Source organism: Tachypleus tridentatus, chromosome 12 (assembly GCF_004210375.1).
Source record: "Tachypleus tridentatus isolate NWPU-2018 chromosome 12, ASM421037v1, whole genome shotgun sequence".
NCBI lineage: Eukaryota > Metazoa > Arthropoda > Merostomata > Xiphosura > Limulidae > Tachypleus > Tachypleus tridentatus.
This window is the reverse complement of record NC_134836.1, coordinates 67972788-67986223: the sequence shown is the minus strand read 5'-3', so window position 1 is coordinate 67986223 and position 13436 is coordinate 67972788. Positions and strand designations below refer to the sequence as shown.

Below are 13436 nucleotides of genomic sequence, written 5' to 3'. Positions count from 1 at the left end.
TTCTCAGTCTTATTTAAACCATTTTCTATTCTTCTTACTAACCATTTTCTATTCTTCTTACTAACGTACAATGTTTCATTATTCTTTCTCAGTCTTATTTAAACCACTTTCTATTCTTCTTACTAACGTACAATGTTTCATTATTATCCATCCAAATTTGGTGGCAATCGATTCAGAGGCTCGCCAGTCTTTGGCTGACACACAGACACATATAAATTATTTATTTATAAATAATTACTTATACATTTAACAAGAAACGTAATAACTTTAGCCATGGTAAATTCAACTTCATAATGGAAAAGTATACTATTCTAGAACTTTCTCCTTTCTAATGAGACATGTAATTACTTTCATAACAACTGTTTGTAAATATTAAGTTTTCTGTTGTAAATGTTCATTATATGGATCACTATTTAAATAATCCAGAAAATTAACTGCATGTTTAATCCCAACACTGCTTGAGCTGTCTGATAATACGTTTCTTCATTTCTATGAGAGAAAAAAACAAAATTGATCAAGTATTAAAGTTTGACGGATACACATTTTTTTTTTTAAATTGTTTTTCACTTATACATAATAATAAGTGCCATACCGATACGATCAGAGCTCAAACTAGTTTTGCTGAATATTAGCTAGCATACAATAGTATGCCACCGCAACATGCATGATTTTGTTATTTTAATATTTAATGTTTGAAAATATGAGAAAAATTTCAATATTGTGGAACGTTAAAGAGGTTGTGTCACTGTTATACCGAAAGGTACTGTCAACTACTGGTGTAATAAACCTAAAAATGTTAACAGTTTTTTATGAAATGTTTGCGATCATAAACGCAGGAGAAAAGAGTAACAATGTGAGTTATAGGTCGTGGTCTTAGTATGGAGTTACAAGAACTACTAAGGTAACTACAATCCATGAAGCACGTGACACTGCTGAAAGTTCCAGGTACGCTCTCAGCTGTTGCCTTCAATTGCTGTGGACTCGGACAGCCATGTAAGTGACATTAAGCATATTTCTGATGACAAGGAAGAAGAAAACAAACCGATGAAAGAGCTAGAAGTGGAGGAACGACATGGTGCAGAGGAAAGAAGGATGTGATATGGATAAACCTCTTCCTACAACCAACGTTTGCTTAACAGGATACTTCCTGGAACTGATACAGACTTAATCAATGCCAACCGTAACAATTCGAACTTACATATTTTAAAAAGATGTACACAATTCTCTGGATGTTCTACTGCTATCAGACTACCACAGTGTGCCTGAAGTGAATCATTATTGGTCAACTCAGCCTGATTTGGGTGTGCCAATCGTGTACTACACAATAGGTAAAAACAGGCTTCTTGAAACCAAGATATAAATGCACTTTATCAACAATCAGAATCTTGCTCAAGAATACAAGTTGAACAAGATGTTTCCATTGTACAACATGTTGAATGACAGTCTTGTACAAGGTGGTGTGTTCCATTAGTTGCTTAGTATAAATGGATACATGGCACCATACTTTGGTCTCCACAGTGCCAAAATGTTCATCAAAGGAAACACCAGTTCAGTTTGTGCATAAAATATGGAGTCTTTGTGGTAGTGATGGGTATCCCTACCACATGAAGCTATACCAAGGAAAGGAGCAAAGAGTCCCAAATCAACCATTCAAAACTCATGTCATTACCACACTGGTTTAAGTTATTGCTTCTACTCTGGATGTCGAGAGGCATCAACTATTCATATTTTTTCCACACTTAGGATCTGCTGGATAGTTTGTCTGATTGCAATGTCGAACTACTGCGATGATTAGGGTGAACCATACCGCAGGTATGGCAACATTAAAGACCTGTACAGAAAATCTATGAAAAGAGAAAAATGGTTCTTAAACTATCATAGCGACGGTAAGATGTGTTTAACAAAGTGGCACGACAGCAACTGAGGAAACTCACATTCCAGTCCAAAAGTTGAAAGAACACGTGAAGGGAAGGGAGAAGATGTTATACAACCGCATCTAATCAGTTCCTAGAACAAAAGAATGGACGATGGTGACGTCATGGATCGACTTTCAGCCAAATAATTTGTGGTAAAAAGTGGTACTGGCCACTTTTTCTGAATATCTTGAACGTAACCACGATTGCAGCGTGGCAAGTTCACTGGACAATAGACCAGAACTACTGTCCCACCATGATTTCCGGTGATAGGCGACACCGTGCTTGCTCCAAGCTGACACAAGGGGTGATCAAGTATCACGTCAGAAGGCGCTGCTGCACTCCCGGATGATATCCACTTCGCTGTCCTCAACCAAGGTTTGAGCTCCACTTCGCAAGGACGGTTGAACATGTGCAGGAGTAACACAAAAAAATATGTGCATAATCGGCTTCGTGCTGAAAAGTGGAAACAGAGTTCAGATCTACATAACACACGTTTTAGTGTTTCTTTTGTATATTGTAAACTCTAGTAGAATGAAAAACATTTAAGAGAAACATAAGTTGAACATTTGTATCATTCAATAAACTTTACCTTACAAAACTATGATATCATAGTTTCACTCTCTTCTCATTAAGCCTCCAATGTTCCTTAAATGGGACATACTGTAAATCAGAAACCCAATACAGCTCTGATATTATAACTACGCTTTACATAGGATAATAGTTCACTCATGTGTAAAAATAATCAACATTTGACAACGTACTCAAGAGCCGGTAGAATAAAGGAATTAATCAGGACGGCGTGTTTGTATTGGTGTTCTTGACATAAAGCACATAAGAAATGTCAGTTTCACACCGTTAAACTTCACAGATATTGCTGTTGTTGTTGTTGTTTTTTTGTACGAAGACTTGAACTAAACATCAGGGTCAATTTAAACGCCAGTCATCCATGGTTAAAACACATAAACAGCTACGTAAATTATCGACTGTTTAATGAGCTCTACATCTCCTAATCAAGTAGATCCGAGAGGGTAGCCCTGGGTTTGGGCTATTTCTTCAATCCACTTCACAAAATGGGAAACTCTTGTGTAAATTCCAGGAAATTTGGGAAGAGCACAGTTTATTCCCCAACTTACTACTCCTGCTACAATCCACTGATCAGTCGTACTATTTCTACATATCAGCGGTCCTCCACTGTCACCCTGAAGAAAGAAATATACAGTAAACATACCTTCAACAAAAATACCACTTCAACATATGTCCAACATACATACGAGTACGATCTTAACAGCTAAATCAAATCAGTTTCATAGTAATACGCTTAAAATAAATTATACTAAGTACAGCTTGCCAAGACTGGTGTGAAAATTACCTTCCAACCTATCTAATTAACACATAAGCTTGAAAAATATTGTGAAACACATTTATCTAAAAATCTATAAAAATATCATCAACGGGAAACAAAGGGTGCGAAACCACAATAACACATAGCAGATAATATTATCATAAAGGCTTCTATGACATAAATATCTAAAGATAAGAGTTTCTATGATATAAATATATAAGAATAAGAGTTTCTGTGATATAAATATCTAAGGATGAGAGTTTCTATGACATAAATATCTAAAGATAAGAGTTTCTATGATATAAATATATAAGAATAAGAGTTTCTGTGATATAAATATCTAAGGATGAGAGTTTCTATGACATAAATATCTAAAGATAAGAGTTTCTATGATATAAATATATAAGAATAAGAGTTTCTGTGATATAAATATCTAAGAATGAGAGTTTCTATGACATAAATATCTAAAGATAAGAGTTTCTATGGTATAAATGTTCACCTGGCATGCATCTTTCTTCCCTTCTTCGTAGCCTGCACACACCATTGTATCAGACAAGATCACCTTTTCCTTGGAGTACCACAGTGCACACTTCCAGGACTCTATGATCGGTACTTCCACCTGGTGGGCGGCTTCTTTGTAATCCGCACCTACAGGGGGATGTGTTATTGGTAAAATATATTGAGGATTCTAGTCCCCATTACGTTACGTACCTGTCATACCATCCACATTACATTACATATCTGTGATACCATCTTCATTACACTACATATGTCATAACATCCATATTATGCTACATATGTATCATACCATTCGTATGAAACTATATATATCTGTCATACCATCCACCTTATGTTACATATCTATCATACCACTCACATTACACAATATATATATATATATCTCATACCATCCAAAACAGAAATATTACAATGTTTTATAGGCAACTTAATAATATTCCCTAGTTATAGAGAAAATTTTTAAAATATTAATCTTCCAACATTCTAACGGAAAACGTAAAAATATAAATATTTCAAAAATTTTCTCTAAAAAGAGGTAGGAATATTCCAGTATTCATGAAAACTTAAGAACCGGAACATTGCTTTTTTCTGGAGAAAAATTTAACAGAAGGAATTTCAACATGCTCTAGAAAAAAACTACAATAAAACAACAACTTCTAACGCTCTAGGGAAAAAAATTGTGTTAAATTTAATATAAAAACCTCACAAATCAGAGATTTTGACAAAGAGGTGTTGTTTTCTTAAGATCAAAGTTCGAGATCAGATATAAAGCTAGGCCTAATTTGGAACCATTCAGAGGGTCTTACTTTCTTCATGACGAGATTTCCCCCATCCTGCAACATAACAAGAGGTTCCAGGAGTTAAAGGGAAGTCAGGAGAAGGAAGGCACACCGGACGCAAAAAATCTCCGAAATTAACAGGGTTATCCAAAAGCAGAAGGGCGATATCATTGTTGTAAAGATTCTCAGGGTTGGAGTTTGAGTGTTTGAAAATCCCTTGCAGACCACGGCGTTCAGTAAAGGAGTACGATGTTCTACGAAGCATTCCTAGCTTCACAGTCCAGCCCGAAAGATCAGTCTGGCTAAATAATAGAAACATAGAATTGGTGTTAGAAACTTACATTTAAAAGGTATGTGTATTTGTGTGTGTTTTCTTAAAGCAAAGCCATATCGAGCTATCTGCTGAGTCTATCGACGGGAATCGAACCCCTGAGTTTAGCGTTGCAAATCCGTAGACTTATCTTTGTACTTTGTACTTATCTTAAAAGGAGACTTTGGCTATATGCGCCAACCGTCCCTAATTTAGCAGAGTAAGACTACAAGGAAGGGAGCTAGTCATCACCACTCACCGCCAACTCTTGGGCAACTCTTTCACCAACTCTTTCACATTATAACGCCCTTAGTGCAAGTAAAATAAAGATATTATATTTCACAGTAACTTTGTACATAAAAAACACAACTCTAGTTAAATAACCAAACATTTCTTCAATATTTAACATAATCACTTTTTTAAAGAGTCGTCAATATAGATTTTATTTTTAGTCCTAATATTGTTTAAAATATTCAAGAGTTTATCCTAAACTTGACAAATAAAAAATGTGCACATACTTGCCGATACAGTGTCCAGCAGTTAGAACCCATCGAGAGGAAATTAGAGTCCCACCACAAAAAAACACCTCGTCCGGACCTCCATAGAGCGCAACCAGCCACGGTGAAGTTCCTGGAATACTCTCGCGACCACCGACTATCCTCCAAGAAGCAGCCGATGGTAGCAACGACATAGTTCGACCGCATTCTGCCAAAGATATATTTTACTGTAATGTTATTTCTGTCATTCTATCGCTTCAGATATATATCCTTTATCTAAGAAGCTTATACTTTGAATAAATAATCTGAGTGTAACAGATATATCAATTTAATCCAATACTGTACGATTCCAGCGCCAGTAACATGAGTCTGTTGTTCACTTTTAAAACATTTCATGGAAAATATCATACACAAATAAATCCACACAGTTAGGTTGAAAATATTCAGTCACTTATTCGTATATCCATATGTCTAAATAGGTGTCTGCATGCAGCTTCTATCTTACTTATGTTTAAAATGTAAAGTTTGAAAAATTAATCTTATAAGGTGGGGCTCTTAGTGAAAAAAGTATTTTTTTCTTTCAGTTTTAAACTCTTCTCTGTAACTTGATTTATAAAAACAATGCAAAAGATATAACTAACAATATTCTGGGTTTTGAAACGAAGTGCTTTTGAGAACTATTTCGTTGTTTATTAATTCACTTTGGGATTAAATATTAATTATTGTCATTAGAATAAGAAATAAATAAAAACGAAGTGAACTGGCTGATATTTCACGATAAATTATCTTAAGAAAGAACCTGTTATTTGCTAAAGTACGCCATTAGAAGAATGGTCCAACATATTTCATTTTGTGCTGTTACATTCTCAGAGTACATTCAAAATTAAAATAACACTAATCCGCTTAAGGGCTTCCTCTGTTATCAAACTTAAGGACTAAAGTCTACTAAAACTGTTAAGAATTAACAATGAAGGCCTCACGAAACGTGTAAATCCTCCAGCTTTAAAGATAACCGGGGATATTTTAAATATATATTTTTAGTATATGTAGCTTTTATTTGATTACTGATTAATTTATTTATTTTTTCGTTTTAATATCCAATATAGCAAATCTCATTATAGAAATGTTTCGTTATTTTAAACTGTTGGTTCAAAGCTACACAAAGGTTAATTTCACACAGCTGTTTCTAAATTTAGCCTGATATATCAGGCTGAACTTTGCATAACAAGGTTTGTTGTTTCTAATTATTTGAGAAATGTTTAATGAGAAACCAACAGATGTCACTTTGCGAATATTACTCCTCGTTTCAAATTTGTAGAAGTCTGAATCAAATATTGAGAAAGAGAATTGTATTTTATGTATTACGAAAGGTAATCCTGCTAGCTTTAGATCATATGTATTTGACAATATGGTTCTTTACAATGGCCTGGTGGTTAACAACTCGCTACACAAAGAAAACAGGTATAAACAGCTTTCCACCAACTACTCAGGTGAATCCTCAAACATAAATATAAAAGATTCTAAAAAAATCTCTTTCAAAACTACTGTTTGTTTAAAGGCAATGAATATAGGTCGTTTGGTCCTAAACATCCTAACAAATAGCGTGAAGTGTTTGTAGTAAAGCCACATTGGATTACATGGTGTTTCTACCGTAGATAATCGAACCTTAGGTTTTTATCGTTGAAAGTTCTTAAATGTACCACTGGGTGACTAATCCAGGGTATAAAATTGTTAAATCACCATCGCTTTCCATAGATTCTAAATCAGAAATTCGAGTATCTTACAAATACAAGCCATTACATTGGAGTACGTAACAAATACTAGTCAAAGCAATGCAGTATGTAACAAATACTAGTCATTAAAATAGAGTGTGTAGCAAAAACTAGTCATTACATTGGACTATGTAACAAATACAAGTCACTATATTGAAGTACGTAACAAATACTAATCACTACAATGCAGTATCTGACAAATATTAGTCATTACAATGGAGTACGTAACAAATATTAGTCATTACAATGGAGTACGAACAAATACTAGTCATTACACTGGATTACAATACAAATATTAATCACTACATTGCCGTTACGATACAAATGGTAGTCATTACATCTGAGCACGTAACAAATACCAGTCAATACATTGGAGTACGTAACAAATACTAGTCATTACATTGAAGTACATAACAAAGGTAATCATTATATTGGAGTATGTAAAAAAATCTAGTAATTACATTGGAGTACGTAACAAATGCTAGTGAATAAAAATGCAATATATAACAAATACTAGTCAATACATTGCAGTACCTAAAAAATACTAGTTATTATAGTGGAGTATGTAACAAAGACTAGTCATTAAGCTGGAATATGTAACACATAGTGGTCATTACATTGGAGTATGTAACAAATACTAGTCATTAAGCTGGAATATGTAACACATAGTGGTCATTACATTGGAGTATGTAACAAATACTAGTCTTTACATTGAAGTACGTAATAAATACTAGTCATTACACTGGAGTACCTAAGAAATACTATTCAGTACACTGGAGTATATAACAAATATCAGTGTTTATATTGGAGTATGTAACAAATTATAGACATTATATTGGAGTGCATTAAAATACTAATCATTCCATTGGAGTATCTAACAAAGAGTGTTTATTACATAGGAGTATATAACAAATACTTGTCACTACGCTGGAGATTGTAACAAATACCACACGTTACAATGGAGAGCGTAACGAACACTAGTCAATACAATGGAGTATGTAACAAATAATAGTCATTATACTGGAATATACAGCAAATACTAGTCATTACACCGGAGTTAATATAGAAGACCTCATAATGGCTGAAGAGGTTTTGGGAATAGCAAACTTTACACTTCAGTTTTAATTCATTTTTATAGTGAAACAAAACCAAATACATATTTTGGGTTTGTAAATAAACAGCTATATTTCTGTTTTATTTTGGAGGCATTTAACATTATTTTATAAATACAGCGAACTCAAACTTACCTACATTATGGCACTTTACAAAAATTTCAAAAGAATCATTTTTGCACACCTCCCTGAGAAGAGATAGATAAATAACAATATTTCTTATCAAATATTGATCTACTTCTCTTTATGAACTGATAGATAAATAACAATATTTCTTATCAAATATTGATATACTTCTCTTTATGAACTGATAGATAAATAACAATATTTTATATGAATTATTCACACACTTCTCTTCATGAACTGATAGGTAAATAACAATATTTCACATGAATTATTCACACACTTCTCTTTATGAACTGATAGATAAATAGCAATATTTTATATGAATTATTCACACACTTTTCTTTATGAACTGACAGGTAAATAACAATATTTCACATGAATTATTCACACACTTCTCTTTATGAACTGATAGATAAATAACAATATTTTATATGAATTATTCACACACTTCTCTTTATGAACTGATAGATAAATAACAATATTTTATATGAATTATTCACACACTTCTCTTTATGAACTGATAGGTAAATAACAATTTTTATATGAATTATTCACACACTTCTCTTTATGAACTGATAGATAAATAGCAATATTTTATATGCATTATTCACACACTTCTCTTTATGAACTGATAGGTAAATAACAATATTTCACATGAATTATTGGTACACCTCTCACTATGAATAGACAGATAAATAACAAACTTTTATGTGGATTATTGATACATTTTAAACTATAATTGATAGAAAAATAATAATATTTTACATAAATTATTGATACACTTCACACTGTGAACAGATGGATAAATAACAATAATTTCCTTGAAATAATGATACACTTCACTTTATCAACTGTTGGATAAATAACAATATTTTACATTAATTACTACTACACCTGTCACTATGAATAGATAGATAAATAACAATATTTTACATGAATTATTCATACCTTCTCTTTATGAATAGATAGATAAATAACAATGTTTCACATGAAATATTGGTACACCTCTCACTATGAATAGACAGATAAATAACAAACTTTTATATGGATTATTGATACATTTTTAACTATAATTGATAGAAAAGTAATAATATTTTACATAAATTATTGAAACGTTCTCTTTATGAATAGATAGATAAATAACAATAATTTAAATGAATTATTATGCAATTCTCTTTATCAACTGATAGATAAATAACAATATTTTACATGAATTATTGATAAACTTCTTCTCATGAATACATGGATAAATAACAATATTTTACATGAATTATTGGTACATCTCTCACTATGAAGAGGAAGACAATGAACAGACAGTATTTTGCATGAATTATTGATACACTTCTGTTTAGTTATAGCGAGGTAAATAACAATAATTTACATGAATTATTGATACACTTCTCACGATGAACAGATGGATAAATAACAGTATTTTCCACCAATTATTGATACACTTCTCACGATGAATAGACAGATAAATAACAACATTTTACACGAATAATTAGTACACTTTTTTTATCAACTGACAGATAAATAACAATATTTTACATGAACTATTGATACACTTCTCCCTATAAATAGGTAGATAAAACAATATTTTACAGGAATTATTGTTCCTATTTTCTTTATAAAGTGATAGATAAATAACAATATTTCACGTGAATTATTGATAAACGTCTTCTAATGAATACATAGATAAATATCAATATTTTACATGAATTATTAGTACACCTCTCACTTTGAAGAGAAAGACAATTAACAGTATTTTACATGAATTATTTATACACTTTTCTTTAGCAATAGAAAAGTAAATAACAATAATTTAAATGAATTATGGATACACTTCTCTATAGAAATAGGAAGATAAACAACAATAATTTACATGAATTATTGGTACACCTCTCACTATGAACAGATGCATAAATAACAGTATTTTCCTTCAATTATTGATACATTTCTAATAATGAATAGATAGATAAATAACCATATTTGACACGAATAATTGGTGCGCTTCTCTTTATCAACTGATAGATAAATAACAATATTTTACCTGAATATTAGGTACACCTCTCACTATGAATAGATAGATAAATAACAATATTTTACATTAATTATTGGTACATCTCTCACTATGAATAGGTAGATAAATAACAATATTTTACTTCAATTATTGATAATTTTCTTTCTTGGAATAAATAGATAAATAACAATATTTTACATGATTATTGATATACTTCTCTTATGGAGCAAAAAGATAAATTACAGTAATTTATATGAATTGTTAAGACACGTTTCTTTATGAACTGATAGGTAAATAACAATATTTTCCATGAATTATTGATACACTTCTCTTTATCAACAGATAGATAAATAACAATGTTTCACATGAAATATTGGTACACCTCTCACTATAAATAGACAGATAAATTACAGTATTATACCTGAATTATTTTACAGCTCTCACAATGAATAGATACATAACTAACAATATTTTACATGAATTATTGATACACTTCACACTGTGAACAGATGGATAAATAACAATATTTTACATGAATTACTACTACACCTGTCACTATGAATAGATAGATAAATAACAATATTTTACATGAATTATTCATACCTTCTCTCTATGAATAGATAAATAAATAACAATATTTTACATGAATTCCTGATAAACTTCTCTTTATGAACTGATAGATAAATAACAATGTTTTCCATGAATTATTGATACAGTTTTCCTGATCTACTGAGAGATAAATAACAATATTTTACATGAATAATTTATACCTTCTCTTTATGAATAGATAGATAAATAACAATAATTTACATGAATTATTATGCAATTCTTTCTATCAACTGATAGATAAATTATATATTTTACATGAATTATTGATACACTTCTCACTATAAACAGATGGGTAAATACCAATAGTTTCGTTAATTATTGATACAGTTCTCCTTATCAACTGATAGATAAATAACAGTATTTTACTTGAATTATTGGCACACCTCTCACTATGAAGAGAAAGATAATTAATATTATTTGACACGAATTATTTATAAACTTCTCTTTAGGGACAGAGAGGTAAGTAACAATAATTTACATGAATTATTGATACAATTCCCTTTAGGAATAGGAAGATAAAAAACTATAATTTACCTGAATTATTGATACACTTCTTCCAAGGAAGAGATAGATAAACAATAATATTTTACATAAATTATTGACACACTTCTCGTAATGAATTGATAGGTAAATAACAATATTTTCCGTCAATTATCGAATTGATAGGTAAATAACAATATTTTCCGTCAATTATCGATACACTTCTTTTTATCAACTGATAGCTAAATAAAATCCTTTACATGAATTACTATTACACCTCTGACTATGAATAGATAGATGAATAACAATATTTTCCATGAATTATTGATACACTTCTCTTTATCAACTGATAGATAAATAAATACGTTTACATGAATTACTTTTATCTCTGACTATGAATAGATAGATGAATAACAATAATTTACATGAATTATTGATACACTTCTCACTGTGAACAGATGAATAAATAACAGTATTTTCCATCAATTATTAATACACTTTACCCTAGGAATAAATAGATTAATAACAGTATTTTAGTTGAATTATTGATACACTTCGCTCTGTGTTGAGATACAATTCAGTAAGGTTCTTACTACACTTCAGCTGATTAATAAGATACAAATGTATCGTATCTGTAATCATAGAATACCAGAGTTCGCTGCACTAAGAAAAACACTTGAACAAGTCAAACCTTAGTTGAAGTCATATTTTAGATAAACCGAATAATAGAAATTATTTCTTGTAATGCATTTATTCCATCAAAATAACTCAACATCTGCAATGTTTTAAATGTAATTTGTTAAGGTTGATTTACATGGTCCTTAGTTTATATAACTACTTATTAGGCTTAGGAGATACTTACTTATTTTTAAATAAAGTTTTCACTTCTCTTTGTGGTTTTTTCATCACCCCTATTGCCACCCTATTTTCAGCTGAAGATACATGGGAGACATTGCTGGAACTAAAAAAGCTGTTACTCAAAGCTAGTATAACAACATTCCTGGTTAACTTCATGGTATTTACATCATTATATTTGTGTAACATCCCATCCAATTTTTCTACATACTTATTTTTAGACAATATCATGAAGAAACTGTGAAGTTATGACTTTCTTTTATGAAGGTTCAGATCTCATTGATTAATAGTGTTGTTTTTTTATTAAGCACCTATATTCAATTTCATGAAGTCAAATAATAACAGTCTGTAATAACTTATACCCATAATTCTAGTAACAATAACTTTGACTTTTAAAGTCTCAACGATATTCAACATCTGCTGATCTTTTCTAGTGTCTGGGACAGTTTTCAGTTGTGTTCTAAATAAGATATCTACTTTTAAGGCATCTTTTAATGGTGTCCTACCCAAGACCCCTACCCTCTGGGACATCTTTTGATTGTGTCCAATATAAAGTATTTACTGTCTGAAACACCTTTTGATGGTGTTCCACACAACACTTCTACGGTCTGGGACATCTTTTATGGTGTTCTATACAGCACCTCTACCCTACCTAAAGGCTATCTTTTGTCTGGATCCAATACAACACTTCTATTTTCTGGGACATCTTTTTATGGTTACACAAGATCTCTACTTTCTGTAACATGTTTAATTATGTCCTATACAATACCTCTACTGTATAAGACATTTCTTGAAGGCGTCCCACACAAAACCTGTTCTGTCTAAGACATCCTTTGATTCTTTTCTACATTAAAATCTCCAGTGCTGGAATATGTTTCAGCATGTCCCACAGAAGATCTCTACTGTCTGGGACATCTACTGATTGACTCCTACTCATTCACGCTGTTTTTAATATATTGTGTATGATAATATCTGGTCTTGGTTCTATAATATACATATAATACTATCCAGTCTTGGTTCTATGGTAGATATATGTATAAATAATACTATCCAGTCACGGTTCTATGATAGATATCTGTATATATGATACCATTTAGTC

At 31.2% G+C, this 13436-nt stretch overlaps 1 protein-coding gene across 2 annotated transcripts in view; it reads right to left on the bottom strand.

Moving 5' to 3' along the window:
- Window positions 1-2926: 2926 nt before the first annotated feature.
- LOC143233477 (atrial natriuretic peptide-converting enzyme-like) overlaps window positions 2927-13436 on the bottom strand; it is a 40653-nt gene continuing 30143 nt past the window's right edge. For both annotated transcript variants that reach the window (XM_076469746.1, XM_076469747.1), the window contains exons 10-15: window positions 12345-12443; window positions 8383-8435; window positions 5385-5571; window positions 4584-4858; window positions 3758-3906; window positions 2927-3115 (exon numbers count right to left, since the gene is read on the bottom strand). In XM_076469746.1, the coding sequence (XP_076325861.1) occupies window positions 2927-3115; window positions 3758-3906; window positions 4584-4858; window positions 5385-5571; window positions 8383-8435; window positions 12345-12443 (952 nt within the window). The remainder of the gene's footprint in view (window positions 3116-3757; window positions 3907-4583; window positions 4859-5384; window positions 5572-8382; window positions 8436-12344; window positions 12444-13436) is intronic.